Source organism: Molothrus aeneus, chromosome 8 (assembly GCF_037042795.1).
Source record: "Molothrus aeneus isolate 106 chromosome 8, BPBGC_Maene_1.0, whole genome shotgun sequence".
Taxonomy (NCBI): Eukaryota; Metazoa; Chordata; class Aves; order Passeriformes; family Icteridae; genus Molothrus; species Molothrus aeneus.
In genome coordinates, this window is record NC_089653.1 from 15,084,159 (window position 1) to 15,098,339 (window position 14,181).

The following is a 14,181-nucleotide window of genomic DNA, read 5'->3' on the forward strand; positions in this document are numbered from 1 at the left end:
CCCACTGTGTGCTTACAAAATGTCTGATGTTTTTATGCAGAACAGTTGTTGTCCAAGGCTAATTCCAGGCAAAGCTTTGTATAGTAGAGGTCAAGTAACTAAAATAGAGGCTGAACCAGCTAGCTGTTAATGGGTTTAGTTTTGGTATTAATCATCTCTTCATCACTGGAAGCTCTGAACAGATGCCAGATTTTCTGAGGCCAAGCGATTGAACAAAGCCAAATGTCAAAACTCTCCATACAATTTTTTATCTGTTCTTACTTCTGCAGCTGTAGTACATGGGCAACATGTACTTCTGTCTAATCTCATTTATTCAAGGTTTTCAAATACCTAGTCAAACACTCTTCAGCCATTAGTGCCTTCCTATAAAATAGATCTTGACAAAACTCGTAACAGGTGGACTCAGGTCACATACGACTTAGCAGGGTTTATCTGACACTTAATTTATCTGACTTTCACATGAAGTTAAGTAAGCCAGGGTAGAATTTCTATCATCTGATGGGATTTAAGTACAAAAAAAAATCCATATAATGCAGAACAGCAAAGCTGATGTGAGTCTAAGCTCCACCAAAGTCATGGGCTGCTTTGCTTTTAGTTTCTGGTTCAGGTCCACTCCTAATTATGTACTGGAAGAACTCTCTGTACAGCAAAATGATGAAAATTTGTCCCTACCTGCCCAGTAACATGGTCTGTGAGTTTCACTAGCATTTCTTTGCCACTTTCTTGTTGGCAATGGGACACATTCAGAGTATGAGAAGAGTGGGATTGATAATGTGTTTCAAATAGGTTGTGAAAAAACAGAAATTAAGACAAGGAGGTGTTTATTAGCTAATATACATACCCCTAGTTTATGGATGTGATATTACTGACAAGAGGTACTCTGAAGCACACTCTGGGATACTCTGTCATCTTCCCCCACAGACTGGGGAGGGGAAAGAAATGGGCATCCTAGATTAGAGTCACACAGGGAAATCCATCTGATCTACAAGTCAGAGGTTCAAGTCCAAGCTACTGACAAGGTTGTCCTTATACACACTGTCTTTGACACCTATTTTAGCATATGGTGATTACTGCTCCAGAGGGGTCCTTTTCTCCCCATTGACCAAAAGCTGGGAGCTCAGACCCCTAACTAAAACACAGCTCACTGGACATGCAAAGTTTGGGTGAGGATTCCCTCCTGTAGTCAAAGACCGGGGACTAGGGCACAGTGGACAGCCCTGTCTTTCTGCAGCCACACTTCACTTTATGACCAGCTCTCAGTAACCAAACCTGCATGTGAATGTGCCATTTCTGAAGGCTCTCCTGGCCTTACATAGCACTACTGTCTGTTCAGACACCACCTGTATTCAAGATGAACTTCTCTTGGAAATGCAGTCCAAGGATAGGCTTCCATGCCCTGAATAAGGGTGATCTATGTGCCATGCCTCTAGCCTTTATTCCCCAATCAGCCAGGTGTTTAAATGTGCTTCCTAACTTCTGTTACTGTTTCTGGATTCAGTTCAACGTCATTGCAACTGCCTCCTCTCCTGCGCCTATTTCAACACTTAGCTCCCTTTATTTTATAGGCTCTCTATCCTGTGCACATTTCAGCCTAGTTCCCCAGCTGTATTTAAAATAGATACTGGCCTCTTTCAAATATAACCATGTGAGGGTTGACCATTTCTCTTATTTTTGATATTTCCAGATCAAGTCCAGGGTAAAATCCTATATTTTAGGCCTCAAGAAGCGTCCATGGACAATATATGGAATATGCATGAGTGGCGTCCTTTCCACCATTTCTGTTACAATGGTGATCTCCACCATCATGTACTGGAAAAGTGTGAAAAGATCCAAGCTCCACCCGCAGGGCAAAATCCGCAAAATTATACGGGGACCTCCAAGACGCACAGTGTGCTGAGCTGGAAAGTGAACTGGCCATTCATTTGTCCTTAATATGCCATATGTAGCATATGTCATTGCTGATTTCTTTTCTTTCTATAAACAAAGCTCTTTAGCTCCACTTATCTCCCCTACCTCAAAGAGTTTTGTTATGTCTGTAAAAGAGTACTTGAAAACAGAATGCAGCACATATCTGCTAACTACTCATTTGTACACTGGCATTTTATAAGCAGAAGCTTTCTCCTAATCCTTTTCAATGCCATGCTCAGTAATTGAGCCAATTATTTTCTTGCTCCATTCTTGCAAGTTAAACACTATGGTGACATGAAGGAATCTGCCCAAATTTGGTGGCAGTACTTCTGTAAGCTTTTGTGTTCAAGTCATCTACCTCACAGTGCTATAATGTTTACCCAGTCTCCAGCCCCATCTAAATTCTCCACTTCTGGACTGGACTGGCTGTGTGACTCTCATTTTTTTTTTTTAGACACAACTGCCATCAATCAGCTCTACTTGTAACATATTTTGGACAAATGAAATTTCTGGGTCACTGTCTGTCCCCTGGAGTAAGTCATGTGTTTTCTTTGTACTCCTTTACAGACTCTTCACAAAGGGCCTATGGCCGCCTTTTTGATGCAAACTAAAGATAACCCCATGAAAGCCTTAGGAGTGCTAGCTGGTGTCATGGGCATAATGGTGCTGATAACTATCATGATCTCTACTGCCATGTTCTGGCGCAACAAGCGGTCCAACAAAGTCATGCCGGTGAGGAGGATCATAAAAAAGAGACAGGTGCCGCCATCCCGGACAGTCAGGATGGAGTGGCTGAAGTTCAAGAGGCCCAGCAACGCTGCAGAGAAGTTTGTGGTTGAGGAGGATGTGAAGAGCCTGCACAATGAGAACAGCAACAATAACGTGCAGGTTGTCCCCGTGCCGCCAGCAGCCCCCGTGCCCCCGCCGCCCCCTGCCCTGGCTCCCCGAGGCGATGGCCCAGGGTGGCGGGTGCCAACCGTGTCCGGCTCCCTCACTCCCAAGCATGTCATCAAGCCACCGAAGAAGAAAGGTCACAGCAGCACCCACAACGCCCTCGTGTCAGAGCTCAAAATGAGGTTTGAGAAGAGGAACGCAGCTTTCGGGGAGCCCCACATCTAGGTGCTCTCAGCAGCCCCAGAGACTGCAGACTGTGGCTGGGCATGGATGTTTTTACTTGCTGTCTCTTCCCTGTGTCTGTCAGCACCCTGTGAACCAGAGCAGCTTCTCACTGTGATAGCCACCCCTCACCTTCTGCAAGTACCATCGTGACTGCTGTTCCCTCGGCCGTGTCCACGGGCCCTCCCTGCAGCTGTGTCTGCCCACGGTGCTGAGTGTGCCAGCCACAGTCTTCCCAGGTGAACAGGGACTCAGGCTGCCCCTGGTTTGGAGGTTTCTACCCAGAACTTGGCTTTTCAAACAAGATGCTCTGCAGCCAAGGCCCTTCGTGGATGCTTCTTCTGACCTGGTCTGGCAGGTGGGTTTGAGGTGTCTGAAAATCCATCACTTTAAATCGCAGACCCATTTTTGAAGATGTTGACGTGGCTGTGGCAGCAGCACTGAGTCGGGTGCAGGTCTCCTACAGCAGTGGCACTGCTGTGTCCTGTGCACAGTGTGCTTTGCAGCAGCTGGCGGAGCGATGCGCTCCTGGCCTCAGTACCTTCATTCCCAGAAGGTAAGCAGGCAGGCTTGGGGAAATTCTTCATTTTCCTGCAGCTTATGCTGGGTTATGCCAGAGCACATTGACATGATGCTGTGCTTTGCTTCTGCCCTGGACTTGCCTGCTGGGGAGAGACAGGACAGGCACCTCAGCCTTCCCTGGACCAGCAGGGGCAAGATTTGAGCATGGAAGTTCAAGAGCAGCACTCAGCACTGCCTCCTTCTGACACTGCACCCCAAAAGAGCAGGAGCCCAGCAGGAGAAGGACATGAATAAAAACACTGGGAAGACAAGGTAAAGCTAAAAGGCAAATGATAAGTGGAAGACAGAGACAAGTGCTGGAAAGTTGCATATGTTGGTCAGGGAAGTGTCTGGAAAGATCGTGTGGTCTTGTACACTGCTAGCAGAAGGTGTCAAGGAATACATTTCATCACCTCTCCTGGCTTGTTGCAGGGTTTGGTGTGTGCAAAAGGAAGTTTCCATAAAATATTCAGGTTTTTCTTATCAGTATTTTTTAGTGAATTAAACAACATTTAATGGAAGGGGACTGGCAGGGAAGCTGACAGGTTTTTTTTTCCTGTTACGTGACAGTAGAAAGGCACCAAGAGCAAAGCACTTTTTTCACTGGATCTATCCCACAGACCCCCTCAGGTTTGTTTCTGAGGAGATGTTTTTCATCTGGGCCCAGCTCTTTCCCATCCCCTGGGGAGAAGGCAGCACCAACTGACCGAGCTGGCTGGGGAGCAGCACCCTGCACCCTGTCTGAGAGCCAGCCCTGCAGAGAAGCTGTGCTGTCATGGTACCAGGAACATCAAGGTGGGGAGCACTCCGTGTTAATTCAAGGGGTTCATGAGAGTTCTTCAGCCGTCATTTCAGTTGAACCAGCAGACCTAGCCCTCAGGATCTCCTCTCACTCCAGCAGCTGAAATAATTCCCCTTTTTGCACCAGGACTTCATCAGTTTAGAGGATAGCTGGTTGAATATGAAATTATGCACTGACAAGGAAAATCTTGTATTTTTTTAACTTCAGTTCAATCTGCCTAGAGGCCATAGTGCTCGTGGCTCATGTCACCCGTGAGCAGAGCCAGCAGCTGTAGCCAAGAGATCCAGGAGAGTCCCAGCTGGGGGCCATGGCAGGAGCGCTGCTCCCAGAGCCTCTCCTGTCACATCTCTCCTTTTCTCTACTGTTTTCTTGCTTATCCCTCCTCCTGGGGCACTGTGATGTGAGGCCAAGTTCTCACCTGTCCAGCCACCTCGTCCTTGTCCCCTGGCCATAAGCTGGCCGGAGGGAGGGGACATGCAGCCCCTGACCCCACTCCTGCTGCCCTGTGCAAGCCCCTGCCTTTTGCTGGCTGGGTGTCTGCAGGTTCTGCAATGTTCCCTCAAGTTCCTGATTTATTCCCCATTCCACTGTCTTCCCAGTGTTGTGTTATTGCCAGTACTCAGTGTTCATTCTCTAATGAGGAAAGCCTATAAAGACCATTCAATTAAGTCAGATTTAACAGGAATTACAGGCTTATAGTCTTAGAGATTATATTTAAGAGGCAATAAAGATGTTTTATTACTATGTTGTGAGACTCTTTCCCAGCTACTCTGTATTTCAACTTGAAGAGATTTTTTTAATAAAAAAAAAATTTAAAAATCTGCAAAAAGTGCTTCTGTGCTTGGTGTGCTTCTGCTAGCAATGATGCCTTGTGTTCACCTGTTACATTACCAGACAGCCACAGGCAGCCAGGCCACTTTTTAGGATGGACCCTTCTGTGGGCTGTGAGTCAGGAGAGGGGCTGTGTGGTTTTGGACACCACCAGGCTGGAAGGAGGGGAGGTGAGAAGCAGGATGCCATTGGCATAGGCCATGGGCAGGGTCACAGAGAGCCCTGGCCGAGCTCCCGTGGTACAGAGCACTGCAGCTTGTCCCAGGGGCAGGGAGGCAGCAGGTTCAGTTTGTGCCGATGTCCAGGGTCTGCAATTTGTTATGAGGTCCATAATCCAGAGGTCAGGGGATGTTTTGTCTTTCCTTGGCTGTTTCCTCAGTGATTCAGCAGCTCTCTCCAGTCTCTACAGTGTCCTGTTGTCCCTCCCTGCTGACTGGGGTGGAAGAAGGCTGGTCATTACTGACAGTGCTTTGTTATTTACTCCCCCTCACCCACAGCCCCACACTGGTTTTCAACCAGCATCAGCTCATGGCTCACTCTGTACTAGCTGTGTCAGTGGGTGGCTTTCCCAGGACAAGGTTTTCCTGCTTGGCCAACTGCTGCTGCCCCTTCCTCACCACTCCAGGGTGAGGAGTGGCAACTTGTACTGATGGAGCCTGGCCTCCTCCATCCCTGCAGCCAAACCCCAGAACTCCTTGGAATCCAGGTTTCTTCCAATTTGTAACTGTAAAAGGCCAGAGATGAATTAGAGGACCTCTGTGTATTCTGAAAACCAGTCATGTTTATTGCTTTGACACTAAAAGAATGACAAGATTAGGAAGTCCTGTGAAGTATTAACAACGAGAGTCAGCAATGACAAAACAGAGCTCTGTTCAAAAGCTGTGCAGTATGGTACAGCAGGAGGAGGTGCTGGGAGGAGAGACAGCATGGAAAACACACATCAAAAACCAAAATACAATTAGAAAGCCAAGCTACCACAGCATGAAGCTCACAACAGCTGGGGTGTCTACTCTAGATTCTTCTTTTTGAGATGATCTATAACACATATTACAAGTGCTGTGGGTCTATGGGCCACATGCTTTGGTTGTGCTGGAAAGTAAGTGGTCAAAAAAAGAAAAATTGTAAGTCACATATCCTCAGACCTCTGAGAATCACAGCAGTGGGCTGATTCACAAGCAGGAGGCAGTTGCTTTTACATGCATCTTTGGGCTTTTTTGTTTCTAGCAAAGAGGCGAGCTTTGGTTTCAAAGCAGCAGGATAGGCAGGCACCTGTCTGCATTTAGGGAATGTGCCTGGCTTGCATCTTCAGCTCCCAATCCCATGCTCCACTATGTTCTCTGCCTCTGTCCACTTGTCCCACTAGCCTGGTTCAAGCACTTACACTTCTCCTGTTTGTGGTACAACCAAAGCTGTGAATCTCTGACGGCTGCGTAAACCTTAAGAAGGAGCAAGGAAAAAAACCCACCCCAAAACCACCACCACTGGTCAAAATAATTTTTTCTCCAAATAAAATAAAATCTCTTCCTCATGTTGACCCAATCCTCCCCATCGTTTGTTGTTGCTGGGCTGTGACGGCAGATGTGCACAGCTCCCCTGTCTGCTCCCAGGAGAAGCTGGCACCGGGCACTGGACAGAGCTGCGGGCACACATGAGTAAAGACACACCCGTGTGGGAGAGTGAGGGGACACTTCTGGCCTTTGGCCACAAGCATTGCTATTGGTTCGGGGGTTGTTTTTGTTAGCGTTGGTTCTCTTGGCGTGTCAGTGTGCGTTGCTCCATGACAGTGCTGCAGGGACAGGCTACGGAGGCGCAGCTCCCCCCACACCCGTGGCCGGGCAGCCGGGGCACTCCATTCCCAGGGCTCCCCGAGCCTGCCGCAAGCACCGGCGGTGCGCCCGCCGTGCCCGAGCCCCGCAGCACGGAGCCGGCCCGGCGTTGTCCTTCAATAAAGCCAACACCGGCCGCGGGCGTGTGGAGGTGCCGCAGCGCGGCAGGGCCCGGCTAGTAGAGGTCGGCGCTGTTCCTGTGGGGCGGCCGGGCCTTGCCGGGCTCCGCGCGGTCCGCGGGCCGCCGTGCGCCGCCGTCGGGGCGGCAGAGCCCGTCCTCGCTGCCGGCGGGCAGGCTGTCCAGCGTGCTCTCCTTGCTGCCCGCGGCCTGCGCCGGGCCCCCGCGGCGGCGGCGCGGGCAGGCGCTGGGGCAGCGGGCCAGGCAGCCGGGCAGCGCCTCGGCCGTGCAGGCGTACATGCCGGCCGGCACGGCCAGCACCATGGCGCACACGATGACCACGATGTGGATGAGCTTCTCGCGCTGCTCCATCTGGCTGACGTCGCTGCCCGTGACGAAGACCACGCACTGGCCCTTGCGGGGAGCCTGGTTGCGCACGGCCACGCACACCTCGTACTTGGTGGCGGGCAGCAGGTCGGTCACCGAGTACGTGTTGACCCCGGGCCCGATGTAGATGGTGTCCTTCTGGGCGGCGTCGTAGCGGCCCACAAGGAGGGTGTACCAGGTCTCCCCCGGCTCCGCGGCCGCCGCCGCCGCCGCGAACCACTCCAGGGTGATGCCGTAGACCGTCTGCTTGGCGATGCGCACCTCCACATGAGCGCCCGGCTCCGCGGGGGCCGCGGGCGCCCAGCCGCGGGGCGTGGTGCTCGCCCACGGGGCCACCACGCGGAGGTTGATGGCCACCGAGGCGTTGCCGAGGAAGTTGGCGGCTGTGCAGGTGTAGTTGCCGGCGTCTGCTGGCCGTGCCGCCGGGATCAGCAGCTCCGAGCGGACGGTGTCCTCGCTGATGGGCTCCGTGGACACTGCGGGCAGAGGTGAGTGGGTCAGCAGCGAGCCACCGTGCCCTTGGGCCCAAAGGCTGTGTGGGACGGGACCCGCCCGCTCAGGGACAGAGCACAGGAATGTGCCAAACCCCACAGAGCTGACGGCAAAGCGTTTTCTGTCTGAACGGCAATAAACGCATTGGGACACCCAGGTGTAGGAGACGTGGGGTGTGCCCGACCCCTGGCCCAGTACAAGCGGCTGGAGGAGCTGAGGTGGGCAGAGGCTGCTGTGGGCAGAGGCCGAGCATCTGCCCATTGCCATCGGCATTCTTAGGGCAAACCAGGAGAGGCACTGAGGAGGCACACCTACATTTTGGACACATGCTTCGTCCTCTGTTAGGATTAAATTGTCATTCTCAACAGGCTCAGACCAAAATAGGTGTATGAAGGTAGAAAGTGTTGGGCTGGAAATGAAATGCAGTTTTAAGAACAGTGTGAAACCCTGTCATCTACCCAAACAGAGGTGTGTGGCTGTGGTTGAGAAGAAACTGTATGTAATTAATCAGCATGTGCCTGTGGAAAGACACCCAAGTGCTGCTGCAGCACTGCAATTGAAGCAAATATCAGCCCAGGATTAAGGGCTAATGCTATCCTCTTTAGTTAGCTGGCTTATTAGGGACACAGAACCTATATGCTGGCTGCCTGTATGTCTTACTTCACCTGATGAAAATAGCAACTTGTCCTATTGAAGGCTCTTAGTAAAAATAAACATGAGGGAGGATGGATTGGGAGAGAGAGGAAAAGGTCTCATATTACAACACCTTTGCTAGAGAATATAAATAAGCGAGACTTCAGGTAAAAACCAACCTCTGTTTCAGTTCATTCAGAACAGGAATGAACACAGACAGGAAGCAGAGCTGCACAGTTTTGTGGTTTGTGTAGTATTTCTTGAGGGAATACATGGGAATAATGTAGGAACATACAAGTCTGTGTATATGGGTGTGGGCTCATACAAATGCATCTACATGCACATACACATATACAGAATGTGTGCATATATATTTGTAGTATATGACATAGTAAATTATGTAGTATATAATCTTTAGTAAATATACATGCATATTTAGATAGCTACATTTTTATTAAATATGTACAACTAATAAAAGATTAGTAGCTCCTACAGTCATGTATCATGAGGAAAGAGCTGCTTCTTAAAATCCACAAGAACGATAATTGTATAAAAATGAGGCCATGCTCCTTTTCTTTTTGACTGATATCCTGCATGAAGCAGCTCTTCTTATGCTGGTCAGATGTGCCTAGATGCACAGGATGATTGAGATCATTTGGATTACAGCCACCACAATAACTGTGGTGCTCTAAAGGGGCTGGGTTGCTGTGGTGACTGTGATGGCCTGCAGACCTATGTAAGTAGAATAGTACAGCATAAATTTTTAATTAAAAAAAAAAAAAAAACTAAGAAGAAGAAAAAGCTTTGCTTACCATTAAATGCCCTTAAAAGTTTGAGTGCATAGGTCCACCAGACAGCTGGGGAAGGGCTGGCTTGCACAAAGCAGGTCAGGGTGATGTTTAACCCTGCTGGGACTGTCAGGTTGGTCTCGAGGGCTGAGGTCAGGGGCTTCGTGCAGCTGTTAAGCTCCACTTCGTGAAAAAACTTCCCTGTCCTGAATTTTGGGCCTGAGCAAGTTAAATAGGAATTCATCAGGATAATAGGTGGGCCCACAGACTTGATAAACTGGACAAATCCGCGCAGGCGGCAGTCGCAAATCCAGGGGTTGTCATGGAGGGCCAGCACGGCGTTGGAAATTGCTTCCAGCGGCCCCTCCGTGCTCTGGCTTCTCTGGTACACGGGCCAGTTGTAGAAGACATCCCTGGATATGATGGTAAGCTGATTGGAGGATAGATCTAAGTAGGTCAGGTTGGGCAGATAGCGTAGTGCGTGTTCTGGAAGGACGTCCAGGCGGTTGTGCTTCAGATCCAGGATCTTCAGAGTCGGGGTGTCTTGAAATGCTGTCCATGGTACTGAACTTAATTTGTTCCCTTGCAAGCGCAGCTCCTTCAGAGCTGGCAGATATTCCAGGCTCTTGATGTGCATCACTGTGATGTTGTTAAAATTGAGCCACAGATACTCCAAGGCACTGACGTTCTCAAAAGACCCACGGGGCAGTTCTGTTAGGTGAGAATTTTCTATTCTAATTTTCCGGATGTCCTGAGGGATGTTTGCAGGGATCTGCCTCAGCAGTGCAGACATGCAGAGCAAACTCCTAGGGAGGAAACCAGAAAATTTTTCAGGTCACAGACCACATTTGAAGCCAATAAACCAGTTCCCTATGCAGGTCTACAAGCACTTGAATAATTATAAGGTATTGTATGTAGGGCATGCATAAGCCATCCATCCAGCCATCCATCCATCCCTGGGGTTTACACCAATTTTGCTATAAAGGATGCAATTAAATAATAAAAATGGCTATGTTTGTAGCTACATATCTCAGGGAAATAAGAGAAATCTCATTCTATGCTCAAGACAGCACAGTTTGAGTATTAGAGGTGGCACTCCATACATCAATCTGCTTGGTTTTGGTGCTCACATCATCAGCAAGTTCCTACTGGGGCTGTCTGAGCCACTTCACTGGTGCTACAACAGGGTAACAGTGTTCTTACCTTCCAAAGCTGTCCTGAGAACAAGAGCATCCTGTGATGCAAGATGAAACAGATGGGTTTATCTTGTGGAAGGCCAGAAGAAGAAGAAAAATATGACAGACAGGGTCCATATTCTCCTTTAAGAAAGCACTGTGCAGGGGTTTGCACCAAACACGCCAAGAGCCTCCAAGAAGCAAATCCTATTAGCTGTAATCTTCCTTGACGCAGAAATAAATCCTGCTGGGGACCCAACCCTAAGGAAGACATGTAGTGTGGTCCTCAGTCTGTGTCCAAGTGCTAAAATCCACCCCCAGGATCACTCTTGGCATTTCTCCTCCAGCTGAGGGGATTCTGGCAGACATATTTATTTGGTTGGGAATATGAAGATGGAGCCAAAATCACTTCTTTTGCCAAGCCCTTGCAAGTAATTAACCAGGCCAAATTTATTTTCTTTTTTTTTTTTTTAATTTCACAGGGTCTGTCTCTGTCTCCTATATTTTAATGGCTTTTATCAAGGCAGAAAGCCACAGGAAGGGCCAGACTTCAGCTGTAATTTCCATAGTGCCCCATTTCATAGTCCATCCTCCCCCAAACCCTGCCTGGTGGGTTCTGCTCATGGTGAGCATGAAGCCTGCTCTACAAACTAGGATCTTACAGCGTGGAAACATAAACATGGCACCTTTTTCCTCTGAAACGTAGCTGTGGCCAGTCCATGGGGGGTTTATCTGACAAGAGTCTCTAGGAAGTCAATTTCTTTTGTATAAATACAAATTTTCAGTGCTGTTCTCTGGCTTCCCTCATAAGACACGTGCCGACTGCCTTTCAGTCATCTTGAAAAACTAAGCCATTCTGAGAAGGGATTTTGAGTAACCAAATGTATTGATCTCTTTTAAGCCAAAATAGCAGGTTTCAGTTGTGCTTTCCAAGGGGTTCTGCGTTCTCCTGAGGCCATCTAGTGTGGATGGGCTTCACTACAGCCGGCACAGGAGCACTCTTGGGAAAAGGGCTGCACCTCACTGCCCTTCTGTGTGATGCTGGGGCACAAAGCAAGATTAGCCTGAACCTGCTTAACCTCTAACCTCTGGGACGAGGATAGAAAAGTATTTAAAGTGTGGCAGCTTAGAGCTATATATGTGGCTCTAAGGGCTGTGCTGCTTTCACCCTACAGAAAACACAGGCTTGATTCTGCAGTGTTTAAATCAACAGGAGCTTTTATTTCATGATTTCATGGCAAATCAGCAAAATAGACTGGTGGGGAAACTTCAGGGGACTGATATACTGTGTCTGTCCCCCATGTACAGGGAACAGGCCACAAGGAATGGGCCTGTGGGGATGCTATTGCTGGCAGTGCCTCACATCTAACCACAAGCATAGGGGTTTTTTACGGTTTGGATTTTTCAGCTGAAATGTTCCTTATTTGTCCATGGTGCAGTATTTGATTTTTCAACAAGTACCCTGTATTCAAACCTGTCAGTGAGCTGGGAAGGGGAAAGGCTGCTGGTCTGTAGCACAGCAGGTGCAGCAGCTGAAAATCCCCCACTGGGGGGGTGGTGGCTGCTGAGGAGTTTCTTGGTGAAGCTGCTGCTGTTGTGCTGGGGGTGGCAGCACTGCAGCCCTGTCACCTGAGGCACAGACTCCTTGTGCACTTTCCATGTCACCAAACAGAGGGGATGCCCGTCAGCAGGGCTGCTGCCTAAACTGAGGATGTGCAGGAGCAACAGTGGCAGCTGCTATGGGACAATGTGTCCTTCCCCATCATCCATCAGCCACTGAGGCAGAGGGACTCAGGGACCCCCTCTCCCACCCAAATGCAAATGCCACAGTCACAGGTGCCTTTGGTCTGCCATGAAAATATTCCCTGATAAAACAATTAGAATTTCTATTATGATAATAGTTTTATACATTTACACTTTACAATAATAATAAATATAATTTCACAATAATAAAATAGTACAAAATATTAAATAAAATACTAAATAATAAAATAATTCATTATATTATATTATATTATATTATATTATATTATATTATATTATATTATATTATATTATATTATATTATATTATATTATATTATATTTTACCAAAATATATAATATAATATAAATCATATCATATATAATGATGCCATAATTATATAATTTTATTATAATGAAATAATATTATTTTACCCTTTACAACAGTAACAAACTATTTATGATGTAGTTAGTTAGAAAACTCCTGGGTGTCAGGAGCACATCCTGGAGTTTGCTCATGTGTGAGCTGCAGGGCCTGGGAACAGAAAGCTTTCAGCAGAGGTAGAAGCAGATCAGTGCCCTGGTGAATCCCTTGCAGGGATTCACCACTTCTAAGGCCCAAAACTTCCTTTGCTTAAAGGGAAGAGCCCTTCCTTGCCACCTTCCCACCCCTCCTCCATGGCCCATGGGGAGGGTCTTACAGTATGTGGCAGCTAAGTCACGTCTTCAAAAAATCTTTCATGAAAAGTGAAGTGTTATTTATTTACAGGTTTATAAACTACTGGAGTTTATAAACCTGTAAATAAATGTACGTCTTCAGGCAACAGAAGGTGCACAATGCCCAGTGTCCTGGGATGCAGGAAGCAAAATGATATCCAGGGTTCTCTGTTAGAAATACCTTATTTTAAATAAATGAATTGCTTAACAGAAAAAAACAATAAAGAAGAATTGCAGTTGTTTTCCTTTTCCCCGTGAGAATTCCTGCCAGTCCAACCTATCTTCTAAAGGGCTGGAAAATGGCCTTTCAAAGAGTGGTATTCAGTACCATGGGCCAATGCTCTGGCTGTGTGCAGGCTGATATTTATTTGCTGCTTGAGAGGCCATTTATCTAAATATTTCTCAACCCCAAGTGTACTCAGCAGGTTCAGTATTAACCTGAGAGTCCAGTGGTGAATCACTTACCAAAGCTGGATGAATTAGGGTAGAGAGAAAGGGAAGGAGAAGAGGGGGAGGGGGAAGTAAGGGAAATAAATCCCCCAGTGTTAGCCACAGTCATTATGCTTATGTTCCCTACTGGACTGGGATTTTGCTGCCTTTTTAATTCAGCCCAGTTTATGCCTGCTTGTAAATGTAATGGTCACTGTTGTGACAGCAGATGTCCACTCAGTTCAGCTGCTCTTTAACATCATGTGGCATCCTGGCTGAAGCCAAGATGCAGAACAAGCTGTCTAAAACTCAAGCTGTCAAAATAAATCTCCACAGAGACAGTGTCTGTGGGAAATGGAGTTTAAGAGACTGCGCTGATTGCCAAAGCAAATGCCAAGAGATGACCCACTGTGTGCCAGGGAGTCAAACTCCATCTTGAAATGACATTTCTTCTTGTAAGAAATCAAGTCTGGGCTGATGCTTTTCAATTAGTCCCTCTGCCACGGCTTTCAGTGTTAGAAATCACTGCTGGGCAGGACACGAGCATTGAGGGCTACAGTTGGGTGTTTCAGACAGTGCATGTATCAAAGTGTCTAAAAATGAATTGACATAATACGGTTTAGTGGGCATGGCAATATCTTGTCCAAGCTTGTTAA

General features: G+C 47.9%; 2 protein-coding genes across 2 annotated transcripts in view; one reads left to right on the plus strand and one right to left on the minus strand.

Moving 5' to 3' along the window:
- The window catches only part of CDHR1 (cadherin related family member 1), a 43,048-nt gene extending 39,666 nt beyond the window's left edge, over nucleotides 1-3,382 (plus strand). Inside the window, exon 17 of the mRNA XM_066554788.1 lies at nucleotides 2,476-3,382. Within this exon, the coding sequence (XP_066410885.1) occupies nucleotides 2,476-3,027 (552 nt within the window). The 3' untranslated portion in view covers nucleotides 3,028-3,382. The remainder of the gene's footprint in view (nucleotides 1-2,475) is intronic.
- Nucleotides 3,383-7,219: 3,837 nt separating this feature from the next.
- LRIT2 (leucine rich repeat, Ig-like and transmembrane domains 2) lies at nucleotides 7,220-10,775 on the minus strand. Its single transcript, XM_066555072.1, has 3 exons — nucleotides 10,666-10,775; nucleotides 9,487-10,268; nucleotides 7,220-8,025 (listed from the first exon to the last, which is right to left on the minus strand). Exons 1-3 carry the CDS (start codon nucleotides 10,773-10,775, stop codon nucleotides 7,220-7,222), a joined length of 1,698 nt encoding a protein of 565 aa, XP_066411169.1.
- Between the last annotated feature and the right edge of the window lie 3,406 nt (nucleotides 10,776-14,181).